Raw genomic sequence first — 19,192 nt, forward strand, 5'->3', positions numbered from 1 at the left:
TTCAGTACTGATTCATTCTTTATTAGTGATGTATTGCAAACTGATCAGAAAACATTACGTCTGTTCTGTGACAGATTTTGAATTTTATACTTTTATCTTTGTCTGTCTTGGAGACCAAATACAAATATTTTTAAATCCTTTGTCAAAGAATATTTAAAAAAATAAAGTGAATAAGTCACATTTGTAAGTATAGGTGTTTACTTTAGATATTTGAGTTATTCCACCTTGCTTACTGCTGTACCTGGAAGAACTGAAACTTCTAGAGAACTCTGCATCCCATATTTTGCATTTTCCAATACCAAGGTCTCAGATCCTCTAGGGTGCCAATGGAGCACTATGCACTTGTGATAAGCAAGGTGCGTAGGAATATTTAATTCTGAAAATGTTGAAGTAAATGGTTTTAAGACTTCAAGACCTCACAAAGATATTATTTTTTTCAAAAGAACCCTCTTTTGAAGATGATTGCCAATGAGTCAGTTACTTTACATTATTAGAATATGCCAATAAATAGAATCTCTTTAAAAGACCCCCTTTTAAAAAAGGTTTTGATTTTAAATTCTCTTCTGTAGCTCTCCATACAAATAATGGTTCATTTCTGTGCTAAGACAAGCTTTCCTAACTGATTAAAATTATCCCCTTTTGCTTTCTTTCCACTTTTGCTGAAAAGATAATTAACAATTCAACTCATTATTCCAAATGCAGGGAATCACAATTGGACCATTGGTCAGATATCTGGATGTTAAAAAGACGAACAAAAAGGAATCTATCAATGAAGAAATTCATGTGCGAGTAAGTTTTTTGTATCAGTAACCCAAAAAGAAAGGAACAGGTATTCTAAAAGAGCTGGAAAGAGGGAGGCACTTGGAAACCTGGCATTTGGTGCATTTGGATGCTCAATGCTTTTAAGAATGTATGGAGGTAACTTAGGCATGATTTTCTAAGATCTTGCATCTCATTTATATTAATATTTAGTATCATATTATACTATCATCCACAAGTGTCATGGTGTATTGGGTCCCTTGTTTATTGGTACTTTTACCATGGGAGGACAGAAAGAGAAAGGTCATGTTTGCCAAAGCACTTGTCTTCCTTCCTAGCTAGATTAGTCAGAAACACTTGTTGCCATCTTTGACCAGATCCAGACACTGAAGTCTTAAAAGTCTTTAATCCAGATTTATTGAACTGAGTTGAACCATTGAACTGCAAACTTAGATTCAATTTATTCTGAGTAGTGATCTTTTATCCTCTCAAACATTTACTTCAGTTCCCAAATTACTGTTACATAAAATAACAGGAAGTTGTTCAATCTGATTTAACATTACAGAAAACCTATGTATGTTTTTTTCATTTCACAATAGGGAATACATTTGAAAACAACAGAAACACTGAGTCTTAAAATGAAACACACACACAGATATAAGCTGAAGAGATATTAGCAAAATTAGAACATCTGAACTGATTTTGAATTTAAAGTGAATTTTATTCTTACTATCTGAACCTTTACACTTAACCTTGAAGAGAACTTGCATTTTAAACCACCCCTTATGACAATGTGTCTGTAAGAATTGGCCTTTTTCTGTCTCTATAGTGCTGGACAAGCAAAAAAAAAGACTGAAAGTAATAGAAGGTAACAGTGCCCAGTCGTATGTCATTCTGCAAAATCCTCAGAGAATTTACCTGTCAAGGTGAAGGTGTTGTTACGTGGTCTTTTGCCTCTCCCAGGAAGGCCACACATGAGGAGGGGAAACCTGGAGGGGAAACAGAACCAATAATTTATATTTTGGGTTCAATATAGACCAGAAGGACCCAACAATTTTTTGCCTCCATCGAAACACTGCCACTGCAGCCAAGCTGCCACAGTGGCATCTTTGCCTTGAGTTTAGAGAAAAGTAAGTGCTTTCAGAATTAACTTACATGCTCCAATTAAAAAAAAAAAAAAAAAAAAACTCAAAATCATGTCACTTAGTGCATATTTGTGGTAACATTTCATAATGGCCACTTAAAATGTTTCCATGTTTTTTTCTGTAGTTGATGGATCACTTGAAGGCTGGTATTGAAGACATATGTGGACACTGGAGTCATTATCAGCTGAGAGATAAGTAAGTATGTCTCATTGCAGTCTAATATAATAAAATAACCTATCTATCAGGTAAAATATAGTAGGTAAATAGAAGAGGAAATCAAAAGGCTGGGGTCATGTGCTGTATCTCTTTTTAGACACAGAACTCCTGAGTAACCATTAACTCTTGAGAGTGCAATGCTCATACATTGCCTGCTAAATTGGATCTGCACAAGCAGAAAAGATAAGCCTTCAGAAAGAAAAACATAGCATGGGAACTCACACTGCAGATATCAGCCTGTGCATAGCCTTGGTATAAATCTGAGATCCCAGGAAATGCTTATTTAACTCTGGATTTAGAACATAAGCTATACATGGTCTCAGTGCTTTGCTGGCTTTTGCTGTGAGCCTCCACAGCAAAAAGGATCCCTTGCTGGTAGTAGTAATAATTAGTCACCTATCTTTACAGGTCTTTGCATTCAGAAACATCTAAAATAAGAGTGCTGAAGGGAGTGTTTGAATTTAAACAGCCAGTAGCCTGAGCAGAGCTAGTCTTTACTCAGAAATGCAGGACCCGCATTGTCCCTTCCACAAGCAGGATGAGGTGGTTTTGGGAAGCTTTGTAGCTCTTCCAAACTCTGCCCAGAAGAGATAGATCTCCTGCTCCCTTTACCTTTTCCTTAAGGGAGTCCTGTGGACATGCTGGCCACCACCACAGTGTGTGAAGGCAAGTAGGGAAAAGACTGATTTTTCTTTCCCCAAACATCTTATTGTGATGCCATGGGCTAAAAGTTATCCCTAGTTATGCCTAGGCTTCTGTGCTGGAATCCTGTCTGACCCTTCAGCATTGGACTCCAGTAATGCAGCCAAGGGTGTCTGCTGGGACATGTGGCAAGTCCTTCCCTATGGAAACCAGAAATCAGAGGGGGAAGAAGATGACTGGTTTGCATCCAATTCTTGTCCCAGTGGGAAGCAATGATATAATGTACTAGGACATACCCAGAATCTAAAATGTCTTCTTGGTTCTAAGTACAGAGATAGCTTTAGGACATCCATCTGCTGGGACCACACCACTGTCTGTCCAGTCAACAAACTGAACAAATCTCTGTTGGAGCAGTAAATCCATTTAAATAGCTGCATTTACACAAATCTCTGAGTAAATGCCATCCATTTGTTCCATATCTCCCTGATAGCTCTGAAAAGAGAACTTTCCCTGAACTAGTCATAAATATAGTGTTTTGGTTCATGGACAGCTTCAAAAAACACACTGAGTCTGAGGACATTTAATATAAGAAGATTGTATTAAAAAGTATTCCCTAAACTTTTGTATGCAGCTTTAAAGTTGTGTACAGAATTAATTACCTAAGTAATGAAAATCCAGGAAGCTTTTTATTACACAGAAAAACATAAAGAGCTGTAATCCCCATGCAAATATTTGTGTACCTTCCTCTGTTATTAATGAATAAAAAACGGCTTTTGCTAAGGAAAAAAAGATACAAACCCTGTAGTGCTGTTCCCAGCATCGTGGAGCACCTTACCTTACCTGGCTGTGGTAAACTGTTCCTTTGAAAGAAACAGAACTGTTGCTCTGCTGAAGATCTGCTGTTGTTCTGCTAAATGTCTGCCTGAAAGCATGTACCTGTTCCAAGGCACCCACACACATTCACATTCAAATTATGCCACACATTAGCAATATTTTACAATCTGCAGCTCGCAAGCACATAGTATTTTGGGGTCCTTTCAATTTCTCTGTTATTCAGAATACAAAGAAATGTATTTTCTCTGCTCTAATTGTCAGGATTCAAAATTATCAGCAATGTAATGGGCCCTAACTACTGTAACTGCTGGGCCACTTAGAGCCTCATTGGTGGCTGGCTGAATAGGCCAGGATTACAGTAAGAGCAGCTGCTGCTGTTATGTCCTTCTATAATGCAACATTTGTACAAAAGCATGGAGACTGGCCGTATTCTTTTCTGACAAATGTGGCAGTGTAATATGCAAACATACACGCAGCCCTCTTTTTTGCTCTGATTGCAGCTTGTTTCTTTCTTTTGTCTAGCGGGCTCTGCAATCTCTGTGGACCAGTAGACTATGCCAAATATCCCCCTAAAGGTCTCTGCTCACCAGGCCTTCAGGAGTCCACAGGTGCCTCTAATTTGTATTCAGTTTTGAATTGTAGATATATGCATTTGAATGAAGATCAGCTTGTAGTACAGAAATGAAAACATACTTCCTTTTCTACACTTTGATTTTGGTATCTCTTTTGCAGATTTAAGAAGTTTGATAATAAGTACTTGAAGAAAATTTTAATTCGGGAACACCAGCCCAAATCCAGCCTTGTGTCATTGTACAAAAAGATGGAGATAAAATTGGCCATCGAGATGGCTGAGAGTGGCATGAAAATTTCAAAACCATCCACTGCTTCTTTACAGTGAGTACCAGCCTCCTGACCCTCTGCAGAGTAGGGACAGGAGGACAGGAACAAAAATGAGGAAGTACCTAAGGTATTCCATGACTTAATTGAAATGCAAGAAAAAAGAAGACAGTTATGAAAAGAGAAGGTGCAATTTGGTGTTCATCATAATTGCCCTTTTCTCAGAGTGAAAATTGAAATCACAGACATTTCCTGTTTCTTTTCCATGATGGGCAGTCCTGAAAAGGAATCATGAGTCACGTATAGAAGCCACTCTGGTTGCTTTAAATCACAGTAGTGGCTCAAGACAGATGCACTTATCATTTACCTGGCCAGTGGGTTTTGTTAATCCCTGCCAGGTCCCTGCCATCCCTGCAGGATGGCTTAGCATACAGGTCCTGACTCCATTGTCCCAATCATGAATTTTTGCTGAGAGCAGATTTCTTTGTAGCATTTGCAATTTTTGCTGGTCCGGTTTGCAATCCCTCAAACCACCTTGCCATATTTTGGTATTTCCAAAACAAACAAATTTGTGCAATTAAACACTGAGAGCAGCCTGCCAAGAATGACTTGAGGATACTTGTGGTGGAAATGCTGGACATAAACTGTCAATGTGCACTCACAGCCCAGAAAGATAAACACCTCCTGCATCAAAAGTAGCATGGCCAGCAGGCTGGGGGAGGAGATTCTCCCCTGCTACTCTGCCCTTGTGAGACCATACAGTGCTCAGTCCAACTCTGGGGTCCTCAGTACAGGGACCTGTTAGAGCTGGTCCAGAGGAGTACCACAAAGATGATCAGAAGGCTTAAGCACCTCTCCAAGGAGACAGAGAAGGCTCTGGGAACACTTGTTTGCAGCTTTTCAGTACTTAAAGAAGGCTTACAAGAAAGATAAGGATAGACGTTTTAGTGGACTTGTAGCAGTAGGACTAGGAGAAGGTAGGTTCAGACTAGGTACAAGAATTTTTTTATGATGAGGGTGGTGAAACTCTGGAACAGGTTGCTCTGGGAGGTGGCAGATGCCTCATCCCAGGAAACATTCAAAGTCGGGTGTAATGTGGCTCTGAGCAGCCTGACAGAGCTGAGGATGTCCCTTGCTCATTGTGGGGGTTTGGAACCAGATGCAAGGCATTCTATGATTCTATCAAACAGTAACTCAGCATCAGACAGACCAGGGGAAAAAACAGATGGGATCTCCAGAGGGAACTGAGGAAACAACCCTCTAGGAGAAAAGTTGCACAAATCTTTCATCCTGCATACTGTTATTGATATGCATGTATTTATCCCTGCCTTGCAACACACTGTCCAGAGCACAGGTACTGCTGCAGACACTTGCCTCCAAAATTTCTTTCCTGGGTTCTTGCTGACCACTGTTGCTGCTCTTTCCTGTTGCATCCTTAAACCACTCTCCATTCTGCAGCAGCTCCAGGTAGGGTCCAGCATATTAACCTTTTTTGAATGATGATCACTCCCGATAACAGAAAATTCAAATATCAACTGGATGTTAAATTAAAATCTTGCTTGAAACTCTGGCTTAATCATGTCAAGATCAATCTGCTTTCTTGTACTGATGTCAGCATGCAGTAAGACCTAGCCCTTTTCTCTCCAAATTATTCTTTGCTGAATGGATGATATTCAAAAAGACTGCATGTATGTCAGGCTCCTTTCTGTCTGCTGTAATCCCTTAACCATTCTGAGCCAAGAGAAAATGTGCAAGGTTGATAGACAATCCATGGCAATCAAACCACATCCCTCTTCTTTTCCTGAGGGAATGAGAAAATAAGACAAATTGTTCCAGCATGGTTCAGAAATTTTCTCCTGAGCTGAGAATTTAGATTGAAAAATATTCTTTAATAAACAGCTGATATGATGGACTAATTTTTGCCATCTCTACCCTGGCTATAATTGAATTTTGCTGTGCATCATCCTCTGATGAGAAAGCCTTTTTAAAAATGAAGTGTCAACTTCAGAAAAACAGCCTCTGGCTCAAAACCATTATGATCTTTCTTAATGTGAGAGTGTTCTAGGAAAATACACGTTTCCCCACCTCTGTTCATTGATAAGAGTCTGCTGTTGAGGACTGCAGGAGACAGGATATTGAGCTAGTTGGTGGATCTTTGGTCTGAGCCAATACAGCTGTCTTTCCCCACAGCAATTAAATGGACCTGTGTAAAAGGTTTCTAAATGTATTTATAAATTGTCTGATTGCTCTCATTGATTCAGCATGTACCCAAAGTCCCTGTCTTCAGTGAAGATACAAAACTCTGGCCATGAACAAGAGGAGATTTGAAATAAAATTCCAATGTATGGTGTGTAAATCAATATTAGCAGTGCCAGAGTAGTGAGAAAACTCTTGCTCACACTTCTGATCAGTTTTTTCACCCTTTATGCACACAAGGAGATTTACTTTATATGAACTAAAGCAGATCTCCAGTGCTGTGCATTAGAGAATTGCATTCATGCTGGTGTGATTCCTGCAGGTGGAGTGGGTGTCCAATTTACAGTAAGTATTTTCAGTGTGGAGGGAGAAAATTTGCCCATGGATTGTGCAAAAAGAATCCACACTGGAATGAAAGCAGAGCATTAGGTTATGATATTTTGGAAAATATAAGCCTCATAAATAAGGATGGAAATGGCAAAAATGGAGTCTAGAGATATTATCAAAACTGTGGGTTTATGGCTGGTTTTTGTAAGAAATATGACCATTAGAGAGAAAGATGGTTTGGTACTGAGTTTACTTAATGCTGGCTTCATATTGCTGCAATACTGACTTTGGTAAATCTTAGAATATATCAATACAGTACAGATCAGAACCAACTGCTGTGTTGTCATTTGTGGTGGTACAGTTATGAGAAAGTTGTGTCCCAATAATATTATTCATTCACAGGAAAAGAGAAGATTAATGGAGAATTTACAAAGTTCAAAATTGTAGATATAATATATAAAAAAAATTTACACAGATTGTGCAAGTATCAATGTGTCAAATATCAAGTATCTCCATATCTATGGAAGAAAGAAATAATGTCATGGCAGTCATTACAGAGAGACAGTTTTCATGGCATATCATAATATAACCTTTTTCTTCACAAATATATATCCTGTGCTGTTCTTTGTTGTGACATGTTGGAAGATTCAATAAGAACAAAGAAATAGTTTCAATAAGGATTACTTTATGGGTTTGGTAACATACTGTACATGTTTGGGGTGTTTTGAAAGCCCTTTCTCAAGGTACTGCAAAATGTGAAAGCAATCTGTTCCTTATTGCCATATACATGCATTGTTATCTGTTGGGTAGGGTTATTTTCAATCCCATGAAAAGAATGATGTGTTTTATTTGTGCTCCAGAACAATATAGATTATATTCATGCTATTTTTTCTCTTGCTACCCCAGCTCAACTGAGACTCAAACAGTTTTATTTACTGTATTTAATTCACTTAAAGAGCAAAATAATAAGATTTGAGACTACTTAGAACTGGATACTTCTGTGCTGGCATGTGGAGGTATGCAGCTGGAAAAGTAGAGATAATCTGATTATCTCCCCTGTGGAGTCAAGTTTTTCCCTGTTCAGATGCTTTCCCCAGTTTATTCCCAACTGTTAGGTATAAAGACCCTGTGGACACATTCAGTGATGCACAAAGCAGGGAGGCAGTTCTTCCCTGTGATGTCAAAGCCACCTGCAGCAACTCTTCCAGTTCCATTTGCATTACACAAATGAGCCAAGCCTGTATTTTAGAGACCAATACTTGATGACAGTCCCCAGGGCTTGTGCTTGTGTATATATCCCCAGGTGTACCTAGGGTCTCCCTGTTGTCCAAAGGGACATCAGGTAGGGGCTGCTGGCAGCAAGGAGTCTGGTTTCCCTGTGTGGAGGGCAGCACTCGTGGGCTGTGCCCCAGTCTGAGACACACCACACCCAGTAGGGAGTAAAGGTGCAGAGCACCCAAGCTTGAAAAACTGGTAGCATCCCCAGATCCTCTCAGTGCACCTCTGAGAGCTGAAAGCAAGGGAAAAAGGAACCAACCAACCAATGCTCCCACCCACTCAGCCCAGGAATTGGGTGAAGGCGAAGGTCTTTTTTCCCTAATGGTAAATAACTATGTTGTTACTGAAGTTGTTGAGAATTGATGGATGTCACTTATACATTTGATGGGAAGGATTTATCAGGGACAAGATGAGATTTCTGGTCAAATCCAGAAAGGCAGCCCTTTTCTGTCACACTTACTTGCCAGCACCTCAGTGGCAGACTGATGGGTCACTCATGCTTCAGTGAGGTCCTTACCCTGCTGCTTGTCCCAGTCCTAGCTCTAATACTACCCTTAACCTGTTGCTAATTTCCCTCTTAATTTCACAGAAAAAAAGTCAGGTCTCTGTTTTAGTCTGATAGAAGAATGAAAACACATTCCAAAACCTTGAAATATATTAGGAATTAATTCTTTTATTCCAGGGGCTTTGGACAGGGGCCAGGGCACCAGGGATCACTCTCTACTTTATGGAAAGAGGCAGTAAAATATAGAATCCAGGCAGTTCATGTTGGTCCTACAAGGTTTCAAGATGTTCATGGTAGATTATAGAACAAAACATTATAGAACAAAACAATAGTAATATTGTTAAACTAGATGTAACTGCAAATTCCAACCTTTTTCCTATGTTTACATCATAATCACAGTTTAGCTTGAATACATTGTCCTTTGCCATTAAAATTTTTAAATTTATTTTAGAGGAAGTGTGAGATAGATGCACACAAAACTCTGGCAATACTGTACATAGATCAAAATTGATTTTTTAATTGCAAAATTTACAGACAACTTTAAGGACATCACTTAACTGAAAAACACCACTTGCAATCACTTTTTCTTTTCTTTTCTTTTTTTTTTTTTAAGAGGCAAGAAAGCAAAATGGAGAAAGGAAAAATTCAGAAACAAGAAGACAAACTCAGACTGATTCATCCTGGATGATCACTATCTATTACCCTTTCTTTTCCTGGGAATTCATCTGAACACTAACTCTCACAGTGATTGACTGATGTAGTGAAACCTGATAACATTTCACAGCAGCCCTCCTCCACTGTTTTGCTAGTGAAAAAGCCAGGCAGCTACAAGTGACTGTGGGCTTGTCAAAGATTTTAAAGACACAAAGATGATTATCTTCTAGGTGGTTCTTTAATTTCAAATGGAGAAACAGGTTGAGTAGCAAGGAAACTCTATATGTTCTCCTCACCACAGGGCAGGTCTCTCAGACTTCATAATTAATATACTCCTTTGCTCTTAAGGATTTTCTTCACTTTCTCAAAGGAGTAAAAAACAGTAAGATGGCAAGGCCCAGGCCTTGCTGAGGTTTTTGTTCAGACGGAGGAGGAAACTTGCAATGCTTTCCTGAGCTGGTTATGGCCTAATCTAATCCTTTAATAGGAACTTCCTTCTGGAGGGTTAAGAAAGAAGAATTTTGCTGCCAGTTGTATGAGGGCTTAGGGCCCAATTTGACTTACCCACTACATGGATAAAACCATTGAAAGAACAAAATTTGACCTTTTTAAATTCATCTTTGGATGATTTGCAGGTGTTGCTGAACACTGAAAGGCTCTACATAGCCTTCTGTTCTAACACTAAAAATAGTCCGTGCATTATTTAATGGGATTAGTATTTAATCAGCTCATTAATATCATATTTAATTTCCCCTTTTATTTACAGGAGCGGCAGGAACCAGCGATCACACAAGCTGTCCCCGGCAGAAGTGGAGGCCATGAGAGATGTCCTGGCACACAACCTGTACCAAGTGCGACAGAGGGTGTGTGAGCCGAGCCGAGCCGAGCCGAGCCGAGCCGAGCCGAGCCGAGCCGAGCCGAGCCGAGCCGCGGCCGCGCTCTTCGCGGAGCCGCAGCCCTCGTTTGCCCACCCCGTACCGCGGCCCCGGGGCACCTGCGGGGAGGGCAGGGAGGGAAGAGCCCCGGGCTTCTTGGGCACTGATCAGGGTGGAATAAGCTGCGTTTGCGCCTTTTTTTTTTTTTTTTTTTTTTTTTTTTTTTTTTTTTTTTTTTTTTTTTTTTTTTTCCCATCAGCTTTTCACGCTGACGGCAGCGCGAAAAGCCGGGCAAAACCTGTGAGTGAGCTGTAGAGGTCAGGCTTCCCTCGCCGCTCGGCTGTCTGGCCGGGAAGCCGCTTTGCCGCGGCTCCCGGGAGCGCAGCCCGGCCCTGGCAGGGCTCCGGCAGCAGCAGCAGCAGCAGCGAAACTGCGCTGCGGGGGCGGGCGGGCAAACACCGCGCAGCCCTGCGTGGGAGCGGCATTTACCCGCACCGCAGGAGGAAAAAAAAAGAAAGGAAAAAAATTTCCACGTCCTCCGAGCTTCATTTTACACATTTAGGTGGTTTGTTTCGCCGTGAAAGTGGTGTGATAATACCTCAGCGGGGATTTGTTTTGCGGGAATTTGTAGTGACCCTGATGTAGTGACCCAGGGTATGGTATCAGCTTAATCCAGTCTCGGGCACTGAATAGACAATTGAGAGCTCGCCCACAGCAATGAGTGGGAGAGAATACATTACAGTAACCTTGAAATTATGCCGATAAACAAGGCTAACTCATGTAACACACATGTACTAGAAAATGCTAGGGCCTGCTCATTTAAATGTGGCATTATTAATATGTTATTCATTCCTAACGTTGTTTGATTTGCCATGGCTAATTATCCTTATGATATTCATTTCTTATCTTACCAGCAACAATTTGCATATATAGTTATCTCTTAGCTTACTGAAATGAACTCTCTCTCTTCAAAATCAATTACAGTAATGACTATTTGTGCTAGTCATTTCCTATGTAGTTTTGAGAATGGTGTGCTTTTGGAAATGAAAGATTGGATGGAAAGTAATGCCACTTCTAATACTCCTTTTCAGCTCTGAAAAGCTCTTGCTCCCCAGACCAGTTTTACAAGGACCCTTGCGAATGAAACTGAGATGAGATTCTACTTTTTAAGAGGGACTATCAATTTCAGTAAATTTTTCTCTTAAAGGCAGATAATTATTTCCTTTATTTCACTAGATGTATGTGATAAACTAAAAAGCTTGTCTTAATTGATGCTCGGTTTAAGGGTAATATTAATTTGTAGTTTATCCAAATATGGAAAGGAAACTCAGTTGTGCATCTCATTCTGGAGATATATTCTTTGTTCCTGAGTGCATCTGAAGCTTGTTCCAGCTTACTCCATGTTAGTACCAAAGCTCAGAGCTGAGTTAACCAGTTATCTCTTTCTTGGGACCTGCCTCATATCTGTAGCTCCCAACTACACTTGATGAGATGAAAAAAGAGATGACAAAGACAGGACAAGCCCAGAGATGTTAAGCCTTCTTAGGTAGGTATATTTTATACACCTGCACTTTGAGCAGGTAAGAGTCCATCAAAATTGGCATCAAAACACAGCCCTTGAGGCCTGAGACTTACAGCTGTGTTCAGCTTCCTCCCGTCTTGCTCTGCAGCAGTGAGATTTGTGTGCTGCTGCATTTTGCCACGTGATACCAAAGCGAGCTGCGTTGGTGACCGGGCTGAGGCGGATGTCCCCTCGGCCCTGTGGTAGATCAGGCTGATTAACATTGCAAATGCACTGGGAGTGAGCTGGCTGCATTTTGTGTTTCAGGCACCAGCATACAACAGGCACAATCTTCCTACTGAGACAAGTGAGAAACAAGCGCAAGAAATCCTCATCCGTCGGGAACACAGCCTGAGGCAAAGTTTCAGGAAGGGAAACAGCTTGCCTTGGGGTAGACCGGTACCTGTTATCCATCTACCATTTATGTAAAAATGCCTCTGCTTCTCTGTAAATGTGGCAAGACAGTAGCTTTAATGTGCTCTTCGCTGTAATTTAAATGGATATTTCCCTGGTGTGTTCATGCAGCTCTTACGAAGAAAGAGCTTCACTTAGTATGTAAGCAGCAAAGTTTTTGTGTCCCATCTCTATGCATTGGTCAGGAATCAGCTACTCTGGCTGTGTGTAGTAAAATAATGTAACTTGCATTGATTTTGCATGTGCAAAGTATAATGTGATCAACAAAGGCCTGATGCAAAGCCTCTGGCATGTTGATGATTTGGGTTCTCAATCAGTAAGAGATTTGTCTGACTGAAGGGAGGCATTGAACAGCACAGACATTTATAGCTGAGAAAATCATGGTTAAGGAAGAAAAAAAAGTTTTTGTTGGATAGATTAGCTGTATTCAAATTTTTCACCTGAAATAAGAAAGGTGAACCTTAGAGGAACATGTTTTTCTCTGGTGATGGTAAAAACCCTTTGGCTGTCATATCAGACAGATATTCTCACTGGAGCTGATGTCGAGTTCAACCATCCAAACCAAGCATTGATCTTATTCATGCCTATCAAAATTTGGCTGTTAAGGTGCAGCATATTGCCATGACTCTTTACTGTTTCACAAAGTAACTGCCAAGTGGAGGCAATCACAGGCACTGGACACACTTCTGTCTCCTACACAGGTTAACACCAATGAAATACGCTACCTCTCCTTGCCTCAGGGTCCACGCCAGCCCACTAGAAGAAAAACCAGGCATGTTACTTTTACAGGTAATAGAAGTGCTTTACTCTGTATCCTATTCCAGTAGCAAAAGAAACTTGGCCAGTTGTTTGGTGGATTTAACAGTACTACAAGCACAGTCCCATGGAAGTCTACAGCCTCTTTAAATGAGCTACACCCTTCTCTCCTTTCTGTTTTATCTATGTTGTTTATATGATCATTACTGCAGCAGTTTCTGTTTTTGTTCCTGCACCTCCCGCTTTTCTCTTTTTCCCTCTTGAACAAATAGTCCTGTGATCCCTGCAGCTTCACCTGGCCAAGCTCAAGAACAAAAATTAGTCATTTCCTGCAGCCCCACAGACAGAGCTGTATGCAAAATTATTATGACTTGCTGAACCTGTAGCCAGCCCAGAGACTGATGGAGCTCCGTGCCCCCAGGTCCTGCATTTACCAAGACTGAGCAGGTATTCCCAACAGGCAGCCCCGCACCAAAATTCAGTGCCTGTGTACACACAGCCAGACCCAGAGAGTAGCACAGCCATGGCACAGGGCTCACACAAACGCAAACAGCACCAATGGCCTCATCCTTGTTCCCTCTCTGGCTGATGAGACTGATAGAGTGTTAGGGAAAAATTATAAATACATACATGCTATCTGAATCTTCAGTAGCTGGCCTGAGATACATGCTCTGCTCAGTAGCTGGCCCTGGACCTTCCATCTGCACATTTGGTGGCACTTGGGCACTAGGGGACACAGCTCCCTAGCAGCTGCTGGTACACAGACCTGCATGCATGCACACACACTGAGACTTGGTCTTACACTCCACCTCATGTATAGTAAGACCCTCCAGTAGCTGGCCTTGGACAGCCAGTCTTCCCTGGAGCAACTTCCTGAATCCCCTGGTCTCCTCTTGCTTCACACACTGGGACACACACATGCAACCCTGTCTCTTTGGTGTCCAGTCCACATTATGGCCTTACTAGTAACCAGCCACAGATCCCAGGGTCTCTTCAGCCACTGCTCTGGACCTCCTGCTCCCTCCAGTACTCAACCTGCAGACCTTCTGCCCTCCTCAGTCTTTGTTCCTGGCTTATTGTTGATCCAAGAGGCAGTTCCCAAGCCTCTTACCTTACTTAATGGCTACTCTGGCTTGATGGTTACCAGCAATTTTGCACTGACAGATGCACCCCAGTCCCTCCATCTGCTGGCACTCAGGCCCCCCCACACACAAGCACACAGTATGGGGAGCTGCTGATAGAGGAATGCAGTCAGAAGTGTAGTCAAATGAAAAAGCAAGATAGACTGTGTTGTTCAAGTGCAGGGCATTACTGGGCATATGTACTGACTGGCCCTTTTAATCCTCTTTTTCCTGTATTTTCCTGCACTTGTTTCTCCCTGGATTTCTCAAGTCTCTTCCTTTCACTGTCTTTGGTTCCTGCTCTAAACACTCCATTCAAAGTCCTGTTTGGGCATCCACACATGATGACAGCAAAGTGGAAACCCATAGGATCTACTCAGAGAGGAAAATAAATGTTACTCAAGGGGATTTTTTTGGTCCTGTTTATCAGGATATTATCACAAGAGATATGTATCTTTCTAAAAGAGTTAAAGTATTGCACAGAGCAGTCTCAGATCTAAAAGCACTGCAGACACTTTGGAGGAACCAAATGCTGCTATAGGAGGTAGGTGTATTGTTTTAGTGGGAAGAGAGCTAAATCCTGAAGCAGTGAATGCAAGTACTTTTTTTTCTATTAGATAGGCCTGAATTTAAGCCCTGTCTTGTAATCTCTCCAAATAAGTAAACTTTTTGGTCCAGCCTCTGGCCCCACCTTAGGGACATTGTGTAGCATTAACACCATTTTAAGTGTCTTCAGCAGGAAAAAGCCACACTAAAGTCCTCTCATAAACTGTTGGGATGAGATGAATTGCACTTGGAAACTAAGAAGAGAAGTACTCAGTATGTAGGGAATTAGAGTGACAACCTCATATTTGCACACATGCATTTTCAGAGATAAATGTCATCTCTTCTGTCTATGTCTGGAAGATCTTCTGGAAAAAATGTCTTCCAGAAAGCTTGATTTAGGTCTTATATATTATCATGTGCAGAAATTTTAGTAAATAAAGCTCAGAAATAACCTTAAATAGATCCTTAAGTCACTTATCAGCTCTTTCTCATATAAATGAACTGGCCAGAGAGGTTATTGTTGCCCAGACAAATTGTGGACTCCCCATCCCTGAAGGTGTTCATGAGCAAGTGGATGGGGCTGACCAGCCTGGTCTAGTGGAAGGTTCCCTGTTCATGGAAGGGGGGCAGAAGTAAGGGATCTTAAAGGTCCCTGCCAACCCTAACAAGTCTATGATTTTATGAATTATTTATTTGGTTATCATTCATACTTTGTAGCAGTGATGCTCCCAAAGGGCTGAGTAGAAGCCCTGGAAATCTGAGAAATCCTATCCTGCTAGGGGTGTGGTATGTCCATGTAGCCTATGAGCAGCAGTGCTTCACTGTGCCACCTGTGAAATAAACATTAGCTTAAAATAATTTAATAGTTATGGATCTGCAATAATTTCTTAAATTTTGAAACTGTGACCATAGTCAATACATATGTACTTTAATTGTAGCAGGATTTGGACTAATTTTACTGTTCATAGACCTTTGTCTTTATATCCCAGACCCTCCTAGCTTAGATTGTTAGGAGTTGTTTCTTGGATTAACTACTTTCCTACTGTGTCGTTAGACTACAAGTGGCTTTAGGAAAGTGAAAAAGCATATTCTATAAACTCAGCAGGATGAGAATGCCAGTTATTGGCCTCTTGCAGGCAAATTTTTACAATGTGCTTGTGGCAAAGCAAGCTGGTAGGAGCAGATCTGACACACCCAAAGTAATCAAAGCACCCCTGGTTTCAGATGAAAACGTTCTCTTCCCACTTGTTAGTCACAGGTCACTGACAAACTTGATTTTTGATGGACCAGAATTTTATCCTTTTTCACATTTTTGTTTTGTGCTGTAGGTTTAAAAATGCTTTTAAACCATGGTACTAGGTACACTTGTGAAATTTGAGGAAAATCTCAATTACATAAAGGAACACTCTTGCGTTTCACCCTTGCCCTTCATCCTTGCAGTGAAGGCATTGGGCAGCTCTGTGAGACACTAAAAGGTAAGTGAATGTGCTCATATTCTGGAGTTTCAGAGCTGAGATGAGGTAAAGAAAATCTTTTAAACATCAGCTTTGAGATGAAAATTAAAAATAGGGCTATTGACTGCTTCCTTATTCTATAGTAATTATTTAAAATGCTTCAGTTCCAAGGTATTGTATTGAATACCCTTTATACCCTTTCCAACACCATGGCATTTCTCTCTTCTCTTCTTTAAGAAAAGGAATTATTTGTCTGTTTATCTTTAGATCAGCATAGGAGTGGCTCTGATGCTGCCTTGCCATTAACATCGAGGTCCCAGCCCCGACCACGGCCACTGGAAGCAAAGCAGGGCCAGGAGCTGATTCCAATGGCACACCTGGGCAGACGAGCTGCTCCATCCACCCTGCCAGCTCACAGAGGAAATTCAGCCAGGCCTCATCGTTTCACCAGGGCACACAAGCCAGCTCCAATGCCAAAGGCTCGCTTCCCTGTCAGAGAACTGGAGCAGTATGAATCAGAAGAAGAGACAGAAACAATGGCACCAGCCAGGCCATTAGTCATATGAGGAGCAGAGTTTGCATCTCTAGGGCCCCTGGTGCACTGCTTCAAAAGAAATAACAAAGCTTTTATATGAACCAAGCTATGATTTTCCTCTGGGGACCAGTGTGCTTGCTCTCGTATTACTTTCAAGAGTTGTATTAAGGTACTTAGTGGCTCAGAGAAGACTCAAATTCTTATGTGCTAATATCAAGCTTTCTTTCCAAAAAAAAAAACACTGCAGGAAAGAAAAGAATGTGATATTTGTAGGGGTTTGGACGTGGATTTAAACAGCAGTAGTTGGGTGCTTGAAGTGCTGTGGCTGGAAGCTGACACTGCCTTTGTTTCATACTATGGTCTGCATCCAGAAATATCTAAAGGCTTCTCTGACATTGATTACCTCAACTTGCATAGAGCTTTTGATTTCAGATCAGAATCAGCTGCATTCCAGGAAAGAGTTAAAAACAGAGAGGCATTTTTTAGGGCATGTAAATGTCACTGAAGATGCCTAAGCAAGACCTTAAGTCAAAAGGATTTTCAGTGAACATTTTAAGCACTTGGGAACCTCTTGGTAACTCAGGTTTTGGCTCTGCAAAAGTGTGTAAAGTCATCCACTGTGATGATCCATGGCTCCAGCTACTTAAATCAATTTCTATATGTAGGCTCCTATCACTCACCTACAGTTGTTTTGGATTAATAAAGGAGGTATCCTTGTATGTACAAATCCAGAGGAGTCTTCAGGCAGGAATGCCATCAGAATTTTATTTGTAAGCATGGAATGGCAAGAACATACACAGTATTTTTGTGATTCAGCAAGCGGGAGGCTTCCTTGTGAAGTATCTGACTTCTCCATTCCCCACTTCCACCTTGTGTGCCCAAATGCATGCACCCTTTTCCACCTGGACCAGCTATGCAGATGGGAAGCAAGAAACTGGGATTAAAGGTAGAGGGAGCCTAATCCTGTAGCCTGCAGTGTAGCAGGAAAGAAAAGCCTAGTGTTTGCCTCCCATATGTTGTACAGGGAAGATTTTCTCCAAAAGAAAGCAGAAATAATCAGAGGGATGTGCACTACAGCACTTGAACTCCCAGCCTTTCTATGGAGCTCCCTTTCAAGTGGCTCTAGGTGCCCATGCTCCACTCCCAATGGTGGGTCTCCCTAGCAGCAGGAGAAGCAAGAAGTATGGTCTTTAGTAATTTTAGTCAAGTCCCAGACACCAAGTTTCTCTGAAAAAGTTCCCTTCTGTAAAATAGAAGCAGCATTGCCACTGTCTTCTGTGTCTCAGCACTGTAGCTGAGCTGATTTTATCCAAAGGGATGAATCCAAAAGTCCATAAACCCACCCTTACAGCTGGACTGAAGTCAAATCTATGGTTAAGAAATGTACCAAGTTCAGTCACGTTTTTGTCAAGTTTCCTCCTGTCTCCTCCACTCAGACCTTGCTTAGCTGCCCAACTCAAGGTCTGTAAATGCTACTCTAAGAGTCAGAGATAGCAGTGCTACTTGCACGTTCCTCTTTTTTATATTGCCACTATTGCTTGTATGTCCTGGTCCATAAAAGAACCTATTTCTGTAAGTTATGATTTCACATTTCTTACAAAGGCTTTCTGATTCAGGACAGGTAGAATCTAAACTAAAAAACTTGAAAAGTACTGCCAGAGGAAGAGATCCCTACAAGCCCTTTTCCCCATTTTCTCATGTTTGCAGCTCTTTGTATGCTTAGCAGGTTATAATGAATCATATGCACTGAAACTGAAGAAAGCTTTATGAAACTTGAGTTTTGTTTGTATTTCCTTACTGTGCCAGAGAAATTAAATGACTTCCTTTTATGAAAACAGTGGTACATTATTAAAACAGGGTAGGATTTTTCTTCTGTACCGATACCGAATTAGCAATGAAATACAGCTCTGTACCTGAAAATCAACAAATAAACCCAGCTCCACCAAAGGAGGAAGTGCTCCACAGATTTTTTCAAACAAAAGCCTTGCACGAGATCTGAGTCCTACAGTAAGTTATATTGACATATCATAAATCTAAATTAAAACATGATATTAAGGGGAAGAGTTATTATACAAACTCAGGTCTTAAATTGCACTGTGAGCCACACAGTTGCCACATGATATTTAATTGAGGGCAAAATTCGACCCAAATGATGTGGTCTGAGGCCACAGAGGTGCATGGAGTAGGGCAACAGAGGTGTGAAACCTGCTTCTGCATCACAGAGTTGTGGGGATTAGGATCTCTGAAACTGGCTGGTGGGGGGATAGGAACTGCTGGCAATCCCTGGGGACAGAAAAGCTGAGGAAATCTGAAAGAAAGATGAAGAAGGGATTGTGTCTCATCTTCCAAGGGAGGCTCACAAGAGACAGCTCTAATGGAGGAATTACTGTGAGCTGCAAATTCAGCATTTCATCTTTAAGAAGATTTAATCAACGAATTGTCTGGGGGAACTGGACAGAGACAAACTCTGTGAGACAAGGATTAACGGGATGTCAGGAATGGCGTGGGAAGGGACTAGGCATACATCATGAGAAAGA

General features: G+C 41.3%; 1 protein-coding gene across 1 annotated transcript in view; it reads left to right on the forward strand.

Moving 5' to 3' along the window:
- SLC9A4 (solute carrier family 9 member A4) overlaps window positions 1-17,116 on the forward strand; it is a 31,194-nt gene extending 14,078 nt beyond the window's left edge. Inside the window, exons 6-12 of the mRNA XM_018908923.3 lie at window positions 703-789; window positions 2,029-2,099; window positions 4,329-4,490; window positions 10,160-10,256; window positions 12,097-12,228; window positions 12,945-13,032; window positions 16,388-17,116. Of these exons, the coding sequence (XP_018764468.2) occupies window positions 703-789; window positions 2,029-2,099; window positions 4,329-4,490; window positions 10,160-10,256; window positions 12,097-12,228; window positions 12,945-13,032; window positions 16,388-16,686 (936 nt within the window). The 3' untranslated portion in view covers window positions 16,687-17,116. The remainder of the gene's footprint in view (window positions 1-702; window positions 790-2,028; window positions 2,100-4,328; window positions 4,491-10,159; window positions 10,257-12,096; window positions 12,229-12,944; window positions 13,033-16,387) is intronic.
- Window positions 17,117-19,192: the final 2,076 nt, after the last annotated feature.

The sequence above is a fragment of the Serinus canaria genome, chromosome 1, assembly GCF_022539315.1.
Source record: "Serinus canaria isolate serCan28SL12 chromosome 1, serCan2020, whole genome shotgun sequence".
Classification (NCBI taxonomy): Eukaryota; Metazoa; Chordata; class Aves; order Passeriformes; family Fringillidae; genus Serinus; species Serinus canaria.